The sequence below is a fragment of the Palaemon carinicauda genome, chromosome 25, assembly GCF_036898095.1.
Source record: "Palaemon carinicauda isolate YSFRI2023 chromosome 25, ASM3689809v2, whole genome shotgun sequence".
Taxonomy (NCBI): Eukaryota; Metazoa; Arthropoda; class Malacostraca; order Decapoda; family Palaemonidae; genus Palaemon; species Palaemon carinicauda.
The window spans coordinates 96,261,080-96,273,823 of record NC_090749.1 but is presented as its reverse complement, the minus strand read 5'-3'; the positions used below and the strand labels follow the sequence as shown (position 1 = coordinate 96,273,823).

General features: G+C 43.7%; 1 protein-coding gene across 1 annotated transcript in view; it reads right to left on the bottom strand.

Annotated features, from left to right (window-relative positions):
• Nucleotides 1-3,475: 3,475 nt before the first annotated feature.
• LOC137618726 (zinc finger protein 677-like) overlaps nucleotides 3,476-12,744 on the bottom strand; it is an 86,745-nt gene continuing 77,476 nt past the window's right edge. The window contains exon 3 of the mRNA XM_068348893.1: nucleotides 3,476-6,014. Coding sequence (XP_068204994.1) covers nucleotides 4,595-5,824 — 1,230 coding nt within the window. The 5' untranslated portion in view covers nucleotides 5,825-6,014 and the 3' untranslated portion in view covers nucleotides 3,476-4,594. The remainder of the gene's footprint in view (nucleotides 6,015-12,744) is intronic.

The following is a 12,744-nucleotide window of genomic DNA, read 5'->3' as shown; positions in this document are numbered from 1 at the left end:
GACTTGGTGGAAGGACAATATCAACCTAAGAGAGGGTCTTCCCCTGGCTTTTCAGACTCCCAACCACGTTCTCTTCTCGGACGCATCGGACGTGGGCTGGGGCGCGACACTAGACGGTCGGGAATGCTCAGGACTGTGGAACTCGAGTCAGAGGAGCATGCATATCAACTGCAAGGAGCTGTTGGCAGTACATCTGGCCTTGAAAAGCTTCAAGTCTCTCCTTCGAGGCAAAGTGGTGGAAGTTAACTCGGACATCACCATGGCCTTGGCGTACATCTCCAAACAAGGAGGTACCCACTCACTGACGTTGTACGAGATCGCAAGGGACCTGCTCATCTAGTCAAAAGGTCAAGACATCTCCCTAGTAACGAGGTTCATCCAAAGCGACTTGAACGTCATAGCAGATTGTCTCAGTCGGAAAGGGCAAGTAATTCCAACCGAATGGACCCTCCACAAGGATGTGTGCAAGAGACTTTGGGCCACTTGGGGTAAAACCATCCATAGATCTCTTTGCAACCTCGCTGACCAAGAGGCTTCCAATCTATTGCTCTCCAGTCCCGGACCCAGCAGCAATACATATAGATGCTTTCCTCCTAGATTGGTCACATCTGGATCTCTACGCATTCCCACCATTCAAGATTGTCAACAAGGTACTGCAGAAGTTCGCCTCTCACTAAGGGACAAGGTTGACGTTAGTTGCTTCCCTCTGGCCCGCGAGAGAATGGTTCACCGAGATACTTCGATGGTTAGTAGACGTTCCCAGTAGTCTTCCTCTAAGGGTAGACATTCTACGTCAGCCACACGTAAAGAAGGTACTCCAAAGCCTCCACGCTCTTCGTCTGACTGCCTTCAGACTATCGAAAGACTCTCGAGAGCTAGAGGCTTTTCGAAGGAAGCAGCCAGTGCGATTGCTAGAGCAAGGAGAGCGTCTTCCATTAGAGTCTACCAATCGAAGTGGGAAGTCTTACGAGACTGGTGCAAGTCAGTTTCTGTATCCTCGACCAGTACCTCTGTAGCTCAAATAGCTGTTTTTCTCTTATACCTGAGAAAAGGACGATCCCTTTCAGCTCCCACTATCAAGGGCTACAGAAGCATGTTGGCATCGGTCTTCCGGCATAGAGGCTTAGATCTTTCCAAACATAAAGATCTGCAAGACCTCCTTAAGTCTTTTGAGACCACCAAGGAGCGTCGTTTGGCTACCCCTGGATGGAATTTAGACGTGGTACTAAGATTCTTCATGTCAGACAGGTTGGAGCCGTTACAATCAGCCTCCCTGAAAGATCTCACTCTTAAGACTCTTTTCCTGGTATGCTTAGCCTCGGCTAAAAGAGTCAGTGAGATTCATGCCTTCAGCAAGAACATCGGATTTTCGTCAGAAAAAGCCACTTGTTCGCTACAACTTGGTTTTCTAGCCAAAAATGAGCTGCCTTCTCGGCCTTGGCCTAAATCTTTCGATATCCCCAGCTTATCGGAGATCGTAGGCAATGAACTAGAAAGAGTCTTATGCCCTGTTAGAGCTCTTAAGTTCTATTTAAAGCGTACTAAACCTTTACAAGGCCAATCTGAAGCTTTATGGTGTTCAGTTAAGAAACCATCCTTGCCTATGTCAAAGAATGCTTGGTCAGACTTTATCAGATTGTTAATACGAGAAGCTCATTCACATCTGAGTGAGGAAGACCGAACTTTGCTTAAGGTGAAGACGCACGAAGTTAGAGCTGTAACAACTTCCGTGGCCTTTAAGCAAAATATATCTCTGCAAAGTATAATGGACGCAACCTATTGGAGAAGCAAGTCAGTGTTTGCGTCATTTTACTTGAAAGATGTCCAGTCTCTTTACAAGAACTGCTACACACTGGGACCATTTGTAGCAACGAGTGCAGTAGTGGGTGAGGGCTCAACCACTACAATTCCCTAATTCCTTATCCTTTTAATCTGTCTCTTGAAATGTTGTTTTTTTATGGGTTGTCCGGAAGGCTAAGAAGCCTTTCTCATCCTGGTTGATTTGGCGGGTGGTCAAAGTCATTTCTTGAGAGCGCCTAGATTAGGGGTTTGATGAGGTCCTGTTGTATGGGTTGCAACCCTTGATACTTCAGATCCTAGGGGTCGATCAGCATCCTAAGAGGATCGCGAGGCTCCGTAAGGAAGACGTACTTAAAAGGCAGAGTAATTGTTCAAGTCGACTTCCTTACCAGGTACCTATTTATTTTGTTTTTGTTATTTTGATAACTTCTAAAATGAAATAAAAAACTCTTAGCTCATAAAAGTGTAAACATATATTACTGGTCTCTACCCACCATCCTGGGTGTGAATCAGCTATATAATCACCGGCTAAGTTAAATATTGAAAAATGTTATTTTGATTATAAAATAAATTTTTGAATATACTTACCCGGTGATTATAAATTAAAGGACCCTCCCTTCCTCCCCAATAGAGACGCAGTGGGACGAGGAGAAAATTGAGTCTTTGTTTACATTGAGAGCTGGGTATCTGGTCGACAGATGGCGCTGTTGGGCACACCCGCAACCTGTGTAGCGATCGCTGGCGAGTTTTTTCCGTAGAGTTGTCTGTCGAATAACAGAGTTGCAGCTATATAATCACCGGGTAAGTATATTCAAAAATCTATTTTATAATCAAAATAACATTTTAAGTTATGTTACATAGTGTTACAAAAGTGTTGCGTACGGAACGTGTTGCCATCAAGTCTCTCTCCTCCCCGTCCTCTCGCCCTCCTCCTCCTCCTCCGCACACACCGCTGAAAGCCGCTACCGTCTGTCTCGAAGATAAGAACTCCGTAATAAAGTTAAATTTTATTTAGGATCATAACCAGTACATAGGTATTTGTTATTTTGTGAGTGTAGAATGTGAATGAGAACAATTGAAAACATGTTTTTCCACTGTAATATACTGTTTTTAGGTGTTTTTTCATATGGTAGGAACGGAATAATTTTTTTTTAGTTATTTTATATGGGAAAAATTGATCTGAGATATGAACAAATTGACACACGAGCTTGGTCCCAGAACACATTAAGCTCGTATCTCAAGGTATTACTGTACAGTTCTAGCTGGGTCCCCTCGCCCAGTGTAAAATCAAGGGGTGGTGCCCAGTTCATCCTTGATTGTTTACCTTGTGGCCAGATCTTTGGGTATTCCACCGTATTCTATTGTGTAGTGAATGTTGGAGTGTGGTCGGCATTCAGACACTAGGCAGTCTGTGTGCTACATCTGGCCACAGTCTGTCAAACACTACAAGGGGAGGTCTCAAACTTCACCTACGATGCATAAGATGCAGGGCGATTTTTTGAGGCAAAATTTTGGAAAAAGTGCATCCCATATGCTGTTAAATATGGTAACTGTAAATGAAATACAAAAATTGTTGTAAAAATAATTTATTCAATTATTAAATACATGTCAAAAACAAGACATCTCAAATTAACAATTACTTGTTAAAAATACAGAACATTACAGCATACAATTTAGTTAGAAAAATAAGCAGATGAAAATAAAAAAAATATTCAAAGATAATTTCAAATTTTACATACAGAACATTCCCTTTTCCTTATAGACCAACTGACAAAAATATTAATTTAGGAAGAACTTCAAAGTAAGGTAATATTTTGTACTTAGGAAGTCTGAACTTTCCCTCAGAATTCAAATTGAAAAGGAAACTTTCTATCAGCAAGGACACCATCAAGTAAGAGAACTAGTCTGCCAACGGAGCACCAGTGATGTAGAAGGGAGACCTTCCTTAGGCTCTTGTTGTCGGCCACACACACACACAAGTGGGATAGGACAGCAACATGTTGCCCGACAGGAACAAGTACATTTCATAAAGGCAGGTAGCACGGAAACTGTAACATAAACATAATAAGGCTACCAGGTGGGTAGGCAGGGCCTACCCATCAGCTACTACCACTACAAATAGGACCTGAAGTCATAATTGTATAAAAGGTCAAAAGTTTGTTTGACATGTAGGAGCAAGTAATAATACAAGTTAAAATACAAAACAATTAAAGCATAATACATCAATTGAGTGAAATTTCACTTAGTAACAAGATCATTAAAGAAAGAAACACCACAGTAATCATGTCCCTCCTCCAATATGTAAAGCAGAAGATATCAGCAGACTAATTTATATAAAACAATTTTGTTTTCCGGTGTCCAAGTATTTCCTTTAATAATTTAATTTCCATAAATACTGTTCGGGTTTCTATCTGTCAAATGTTCTTAAGCAACAAAGGATGTGAATAAGAAGTGAGTCAGAGGAACAGTCCAAGTAGGAGGTGCATAACTAACTAACAAGAGATGACCCATCAGAGTGCAACAGCTCAAGCAGTTGAACTTCACCAAGGAAATGCAGAGGAGCTCATTTAATCAGACATGTTATTTTCTTGCTTAATAATCATTTGCAAAGGAACTGTCTCAAATCCATTTGAGAGAGTACAACTAGTTTAGTTAATATGGAAATTGAAATGCTTTGTAACAGCATTCACCACTTCCCAAAAGAATAAAACTTCCCTACTTCTTATATATTTTCTTCAGGCCAAAACTTAATGCCTTGAGAGAGAAAAATTTCCAGGTAAATGCCAGATCACAGTCACGGCACTATAATGGCTTCCACAGTGTGAGTTCTAGAATGCTTTGTGAGATGACTACTCTGAGAAAATGCTTTATCACAAACACTGCACTTGAATGGCTTCTCCCCCGTGTGAATTCTAAAATGTCTTGTGAGATGACTTTTCTCAGAAAATGCTTTGTCGCAGACACTGCACTGGAATGGCTTCTGCACACTGTGAATTGCAAAATGACTTGTGAGATGGCATTTCTGAGAAAATCCTTTGTCGCAGAGATTGCACTTATATGGCTTCTCCCCGGTGTGAGTTTTGTAATGTGCAGTGAGAACATTTTTCTGAGAAAATGCCTTGTCACAGAGATCGCACTTGAATGGCTTCTCCCCCGTGTGAATTCTATAATGTCTCGTGAGCACGCCTCTCTCAGAAAAGGCTTTGTCACAGAAATCGCACCTAAATGGCTTCTCTCCAGTGTGAGTTCTGTAATGTGCAGTCAGAACACTACTCTGAGAAAATGCTTTGTCACAGAGCTTGCATTTAAATGGTTTCTCCCCCGTGTGAATTCTATAATGTTCTGTGAGATGACTCCTCTCAGAAAATGCTTTATCACAGACATTGCACTTGAATGGCTTCTCCCCCGTGTGAATTCTATAATGGCTTGTGAGATTACTTCTATCAGAAAATGCTTTGTTACAGACATTGCACTTATATGGCTTCTTTCTAGGGCGAGTTTTATGACGTGCATTAAGATCAACTTCGTCATGAAATGTTTTGCCACATTTTTCAGTGTGAATTGGCATTTGAGTATTGGAGTTAACAACTCGACTAAACTGTTTTTCATAATTCCCTTTTTGCTCCTCTTTCTGAAAACATTCTTTCCCACTTCCTCTTCCGTTTCCTTCATCCTCTTTCCTACTGGATTCCAACTGTATATCACATTCCACTTTCACTTCTGTCTTTACTATCTCATCCTCTTTATTGACTTCCCTTTTGCTAATTTGTAAATCGTCTTCAGTCACTAACACATCACAGTCAAATATTTCTGGCTCCTCTTTGATTTCTATTTCTGGCTCTGCTATGAATTCCATGGCTGGACTCATGATATGAGAGTCATCATTAAGGAGTCCATCACTCGCAAAAATATCATCCTTTTCAGACTTGACTGCAGTGTGTGGAAACGGATCTTCCATTTCAGTTTTTATTGGAAACTCTGATGATTCAGAGTTCTTCATCCCCTCCTTATCACAAGATGCCATCCTCTTCAATATTATTGTACAAACAAAGTTAACACTAAGCTTCCTATTTTTTACATCAGTCTTACAACATGAGCCAACATACGACCCTTCTGCCTTTTTTCCCCAGTCCTGAATCTCTTGCAAATATCTTCAGTAGTTTAAATAATCTTGCCACAAAAGGTGAATGATTATTTGCTTTGGGATGAAGAGTCTGAAATAATAGAGAACAACTATCAGTAGAGAACAGTATGATGAAAATGTTGGAATTTTCTTAAATAAAATGACAACTTTTTAAACTAAAATAAATTTTTTTTAAAGTAATGTGTATTTTTCCTAGCCGTACAAACCAGAGTCTTTTCATAAGGGATATTACTTTGGCGCAAGCTGGAATCGTTCGTTGAAATGGATAAAGAGCAGTTATCAAACTTCAGAGGACATGGAGCAAGAAGTCTCAACTGCCTTCCAGTCGGCTCATTACTACCTTTTGATACTTCAGCCCAGGACTTAGAAAGGTGGTTTGAGGAAAGAAAGTTAGATATAAGGTACATTTATCTACCTTACCCCCTAGTACTTTGGACTTTTATCCTTGAAAGGGAGGTCTTTTAGGATTCAATTTTTTTGGCAGTGGACTACCAAGAACTCTCCTTAAAGGACTTATGTTCTTGCCTCGCAATCTGAGAAGTTTTAGGCAAGGCATGTGCTGATACTGCGGGTCAAAATATTACAGCTAAATAAAGAAGGGAGTATTGGCTCGCCTTCCTCCACTTTTCCACCACTGCCATCACACCTCTTTGCCCGTCATCCTGCAATCTCACCGCTTGCCGGCAGGTTGTAGGGCCAGCTTGGGCTTCTGCTTGTATGGCCTAGTCTTTCAGCTTCCCTATTGGACACAGTGCTCCGGGATAGATGTGTCGGCAGGACCAGCTGCTGGCAGAAGATCCATTGACTTGGAGTGTTCTTCAGTCCTCCCTTGGGCTGCCATTCACATCATATGACCGGCAGGGACCGGCAACGGAGGTGGATGGGTGGAAGCTTGTTATCTTATATTCTCCCCTTCCATTAGAACATTCATTCCGGAGGAAGGAAGTGAGACAGTGCTCTTACATCACCCTTCACTCCTTGCTTTCTCTCTCTCTCTTGGCTAGTGCCACCAGGTACTAACCTAGCCGGCAAGACGCTGGCTAGACTTGTGAACCGACAGCCAATGATTCACTGACATAACTATCGGCATACTACCCTGTCACATAGAATGCTGTCTAGGCTAGTGGTAAGCCGCCAGCAATCCGGTGGGCTGCCGGCTACTAATTTTTCAATATTGTGTCAGCTGAACTGTGCCATAGGTATTAGCCTTGCCGGCTGCATTCCGGCGACAACTACAGTATATGTATTAACAGTAGCCAGTATATCTGTGGTACAGAACATACTGCAGACAGAAAACTATTGTATAAAAGTATACAGTATTTAAATTTTCCAACATACTGTGTGTGTCCAGGCACAGTCTATTGTTGAGACCTTATAGATAGGGAAAGGATTTCCCTTCCTACATACTGATAGATGATCAGTTATTAATGACCCTCATTATTAATCCTTTTGGAAGTTAGTGTTAGCTACACTCTTCTATCCTTATAGGCTAGATTCTTCCACCTGGCCTCCTGAGGAGGATAACCCTAGGATTAATATGGAGGGAGGTCACAGCAATTGGCTGGGCAGGAAACACATGTATGTGTCTTTCCTAATTCATTTCCAGCTTATCTATCCTAAGCTATATGCAATAAAATGAAATGGAAAATAGTAATAATATTTATTAGTTTATCTAGGGAGATGAACTACAGTATACTAATTTTATTTTCCTCTCTTTACAGGAGGACCATGTGAAGTGCGGCAGCGTCTTCTGCAACGTACGTAGCAACGACTTCTGCGGTCACCTGGAGTGTAGGACACACTCCCATTGTTCCATCACCAAGGGACCTCTCAAATATTGGGACCCCCAGGTATGTACAGTGTGCAAAGACTTGGTTTATGAGGCTTTTGAGAACCCCAGGACAACGGAGTCAAGGGATGCAGCTCGGAACAAGCTGCGCAGATGGGTTCGTGGCTTCCAGAAAAATGCCACGGGGCCTTACCTCCCTAACGAGCGTATGAGGGCCTATCTTTTCCCCAAAGCATCTGTGGATGCTGTCATTCCTCAGCCTCACCCTGAGATCCCTTGCATCCAGATAGCAGTGGACACGGATGTCTCGGATGCGATGAAGGACATCCATCTAGATGATGAGAGGATGTCAGAGGACACCGATAAGGACCTTCTAGCTGAAGGTCAAGAAGAGGAGTCTACGTTGGGTCCAGAGACGGAAGAGGATGAAGTCGAAACAGTGTCTGTTTCGTCGGTTCCTGCCCCAGAACCAGTGCCCTCTACGTCCTCCGCTCCTCCACCTGAAAAGTCGGATGACACCCTATCTGCCATCAAAGCCATGATGGAGATGTTTCAGAAGAGCGAAGAAAGGGAATCTGCGCTAAGGAAGGAGATTCACCAGCTTGCAGCGACCCGTGGGTCTCATAGGAGACTTAATGTAAAGAATCTGCCTTCGTGCTCTGAGGTAAACCCATGGAAGCATGCCGAGTACATGCCAATAACGAACGGCAAGATCTTCATCTCAGAAAAGCTGGGAGCTGTCCTTAACGAGGACATTGAGTTCTGGCCCAGCTTTGAGTCCTATCCTGACTGCTTTGTTTGTCTAAGGACAGAACCCGTCTCCAAGGAGGAGACAGAGCCCAAGGAGGTCATAGTGCTTGACCATACAAAGGCTCAAGCTTTACTAGCCAGCAGTCTGAAGGACAGGGACTTCACCAACTCTACGGTGCCAGCCCTGAGTATGAAACACCCTTCCTTTCTTGCTCCAGCAACAATGGCCTTCCCCTTTGTGGAAAAAGGGTTCAAGGCAGTGGAAGCTGGGAAACCTTACCCTACACTGGAGGAGTGTAGGCCCCTTTCCCTAGCCCTGCTGACAGATCATAAAGACTGGAAGGATATTCAGCTTACCTTCTCAGTCGGGAAGTTGGAGGCCGATATCGCTGGACGTCAGTTTAGTGAAAACCTCCCCAAGTTGTCAGAGTTCCTCCTGCGTAGGGAGCAAGACACGAAAGAAAGGCCTGCTACCTCTCTGTCCCTCCAGGTGACACTGAAGGCAATGACCAGTGAACATAGGTCCCCAGATATGTTCATGGTCACAGCCAAAACACACTTGGCAACCCTAACTAAAGACTTATAGCTTTGTTAGGTCTAGAAGGGCTTGTATGGAGTTCGTGTTTGCCTCGGCTGCGGTATGACACGAACCCAGGAAGTTGATATCTCCCAACATCTGGGGGAAAGACCTCTTCCCTAATGAAGTGGTCAAAGAAATAGTAGACAAAGTCGCCATGGAGAATAGGAATCTTCTCCAGAAGTGGGGCATATCGGCCAAGAGGAAGTCTTCCCCGGATGAGGGTCCCCAACCGAAACGGAAGACGAAGAGGCCAAGGTTGCCTTCTCGCCCTGCTAGACAACAACAACTTCCCATGACTGCGGTGCCTCAGATGGTGGCACAGCCCCAACCCACCTACCAGATGGTTCCGCAGCAGGTGGTGACTCAGTCGCCAGCCTTCAGTCCCGCCTATGAGAGGCAGACCACTACCTTTCGCCCTAAAGGTAGGGGGTCAAACAGAGGTTTCTCTAGTCGTTCCTCCAGAGAAAGAGGGGGTAGGGGAGGACGCGGTTAAGGAGGCAAGCCCCCCGGAAACCAGAAGGAATGAGATGCTTCCGGTAGGAGGAAGACTCCGACTATTTTGGGATCGTTGGACCTTCGATCCCTGGGCCTACAGCCTAATCAAGAACGGACTAGGTTGGAGCTGGAGGACAGCTCCACCATCATTCCCTCAATTCTTCCATCACTCTACCCCCGTTCTGGAAGAATACACACGAGAACTCTTGAGCAAACGGGTGATAAGGAGGGCAAAGGCCATCAAATTCCAAGGAAGGCTGTTTTGTGTTCCCAAGAAGGACTCAGACAAACTTAGTCATTCTGGATTTGTCGCCACTCAACAAGTTCATAGAAAATTAAAGTTCAAGATGCTGACCCTTCAACACATAAGGGCCCTGCTGCCCAAAAGGGCATACACCGTCTCAATAGACATGGCAGATGCCTATTGGCACGTTCCGATCAATCCCCAACTCTCCTCCTACCTAGGATTCAGGCTACAAAAAAGAAAGTACGTTTTCAGAGCCATGCCCTTCGGACTAAACATAGCCCCAAGGATCTTCACGAAGCTTGCAGATGCAGTCGTTCAACAACTACGCCTACAAGGTGTTCAGATAATATCCTACCTAGACGATTGGCTGGTGTGGGCAGCATCCGAGACGAAATGCATGCAACCATCCAAGAAAGTTATCCAGTTCCTGGAACATCTGGGATTCAAAATCAACATCAAAAAGTCTCGACTGTCTCCAGCTCAGAAGTTTCAATGGCTAGGTATACATTGGAACTTACAGTCACATCGCCTCTCCATTCCATTAAAGAAGAGGAGAGAGATAGCGGGATCTGTCAAGAGACTACTAAAATCCAACAGGATTTCAAGATGCCAACAGGAGAGAGAGTGCTGGGCTCCCTCCAGTTTGCATCAGTGACAGCCCAGCGCTAAGAAGTTAGAACACAGCTAAAAGATGCATCCGGAGTCTGGAGAAGATATGCATCAAATACTCGAAGAGTTCTAAGAAGATCAATACCGATCCGACTTCGATCACTTCTCAAGCCCTGGTCGGAGGCCAAAAATTTGAAGAGGTCAACACCTCTGCAACCGCCTCCACCCTCGGTCATCATCCACACGGACGCATCATTGAAAGGATGGGGAGGTCACTCTCATCATCGGAAAGTTCAAGGAACTTGGTCCTCTCTGTTCAAGACCTTCCAATTCACCATTTTCGAGGCCATGGCAGTCTTTCTTACATTGAAGAAATTATCCCCTCGCCCTGCGGTCCACATAAGACTGATTCTGGACAGCGAGGTGGTAATGAGATGTTTGAATCATCAAGGCTCGAGATCACCTCAACTCAACCAAGTAATGTTGGCCACTTCCGCTTGGCGGAAAAGAAGAGATGGCACTTATCAGCAGTTCACCTTCAAGGGTTCCGCAATGTGATGGCGGACGCTCTATCCAGGCTAACCCCGATAGAGTCAGAATGGTCCCTAGACGCAAGATCATTCTCCTTCATCCTACATCATGTCCCAGAACTGCAGATCGACCTCTTTGCGACAAGCGACAACAAGAAACTTCCTCGATACGTGGCCCCATACGAGGACCCTCTAGCGGAAGCAGTGGACGCCATGTCCCTCGACTGGAACAATTGGAGCAGGATTTATCTGTTCCCTCCATACAACCTGCTAATGAAGATCCTTAACAAGCTGAGATCTTTTCAAGGAACAGCAGCCCTAGTGGCTCCCAAATGGCCCCCGGAGCAACTGGTTCCCTCTAGTATTGGAATTGCAGCCGAGGCTGATTCCCCTGCCGGACCCAGTTCTGTCTCAACAAGTCCAGAAGTCGACTGTCTTTGCTTCATTACAGAAAACCCAAGACCTTCATCTCATGATTTTCTCTCCCTAGCAGTAAGAAAGAGGTTTGGGATCTCCAAAGAGAGTATAGACTTCTTAGAGGAATATAAATCTAAATCTACCAGAAGGCAATATGAGTCATCTTGGAAGAAATAGGTAGCCTTCGTCAAGGCAAAGAAACCAAAGGGAATCTCAACAGATTTCTGCTTATCTTTCTTTATTCACCTTCATGAACAAGGTTTAGCTGCCAACACGATAACTATGTGTAAATCTGCCTTGACTAGACCCTTGCTTTACGCTTTCCAAGTAGTCTTTTCTAATGAAATTTTTAACAAAATCCCTAAGGCCTGTGCTAGGCTTAGGCCAACAGCACCTCCAAGGCCCATTTCATGTTCTTTGGATAAGGTACTACATTTGGCTTCAAAGTTTGAATAACGAAAATTGCTCTCTGAAAGATTTGACTCAAAAAGTTATTTTCTTGTATGCTCTAGCCACAGGGGCTAGAGTTAGTGAGATAGTGGCCCTTTCTAGGGAGGAGGGCCATATCCATTTTACTGAAACGGGAGAACTGAATCTCTTTCCCGACCCAACGTTTCTTGCTAAGAACGAGCTACCCACCAAGAGGTAGGAGAATCTGCCCTCTGAAGGAAGATGTCTCGCTGTGTCCAGTAGAGTGTCTAAAGGTCTATCTTTGTAGAACTTCAGACTTCAGGGGAGGACAGCTCTTTAAAGGAGTAACATCGGGCTCAAACTTATCCCTGAAATTACTAAGGGCAAAGATCACATACTTTATTCGCAGAGCGGATCCTGACAGTACACCCGCAGGTCATGATCCTAGGAAAATTACTTCATCGTTAAACTTTTTCCAGCTCATGGATTTCGAGAGACTTCGCTCGTTTATTGGATGGAAGTCATCCAGGGTGTTTTCAAACACTACGCGAAGCAATTGCAAGAATTCAAGAAATACGTGGTGGCGGCAGGTAGTGTACTAAAACCTGTCACTTAGTGCTGCGAGGAACAGTGAAATTATTTGGGACTATAATTCTAGAGGGTGTACATGTTGGCACATTATGGTGCAACATGGTAAGTGAGATGTCATCAAAGTGACATCATGGACTGTTCCAGTGTATATAGGTGAAAAAATATAGACTTAACACTAGTGCTGTGTGTTTTTACACAAGTGTAAATAAACAGACTTCTCAGAAAGACATTAGAAAATTATTTAAAAATTTTCAAATGAGTGGCATAAAATTTTGTTTTCAGGTAAAACAAGTATTTATGATTTAATTTTTGTTTGATCTATGTTTGTAAATTCTATTTCACTTGCATTTTTTACATTAGTATGAAATGTATGCTGAATTT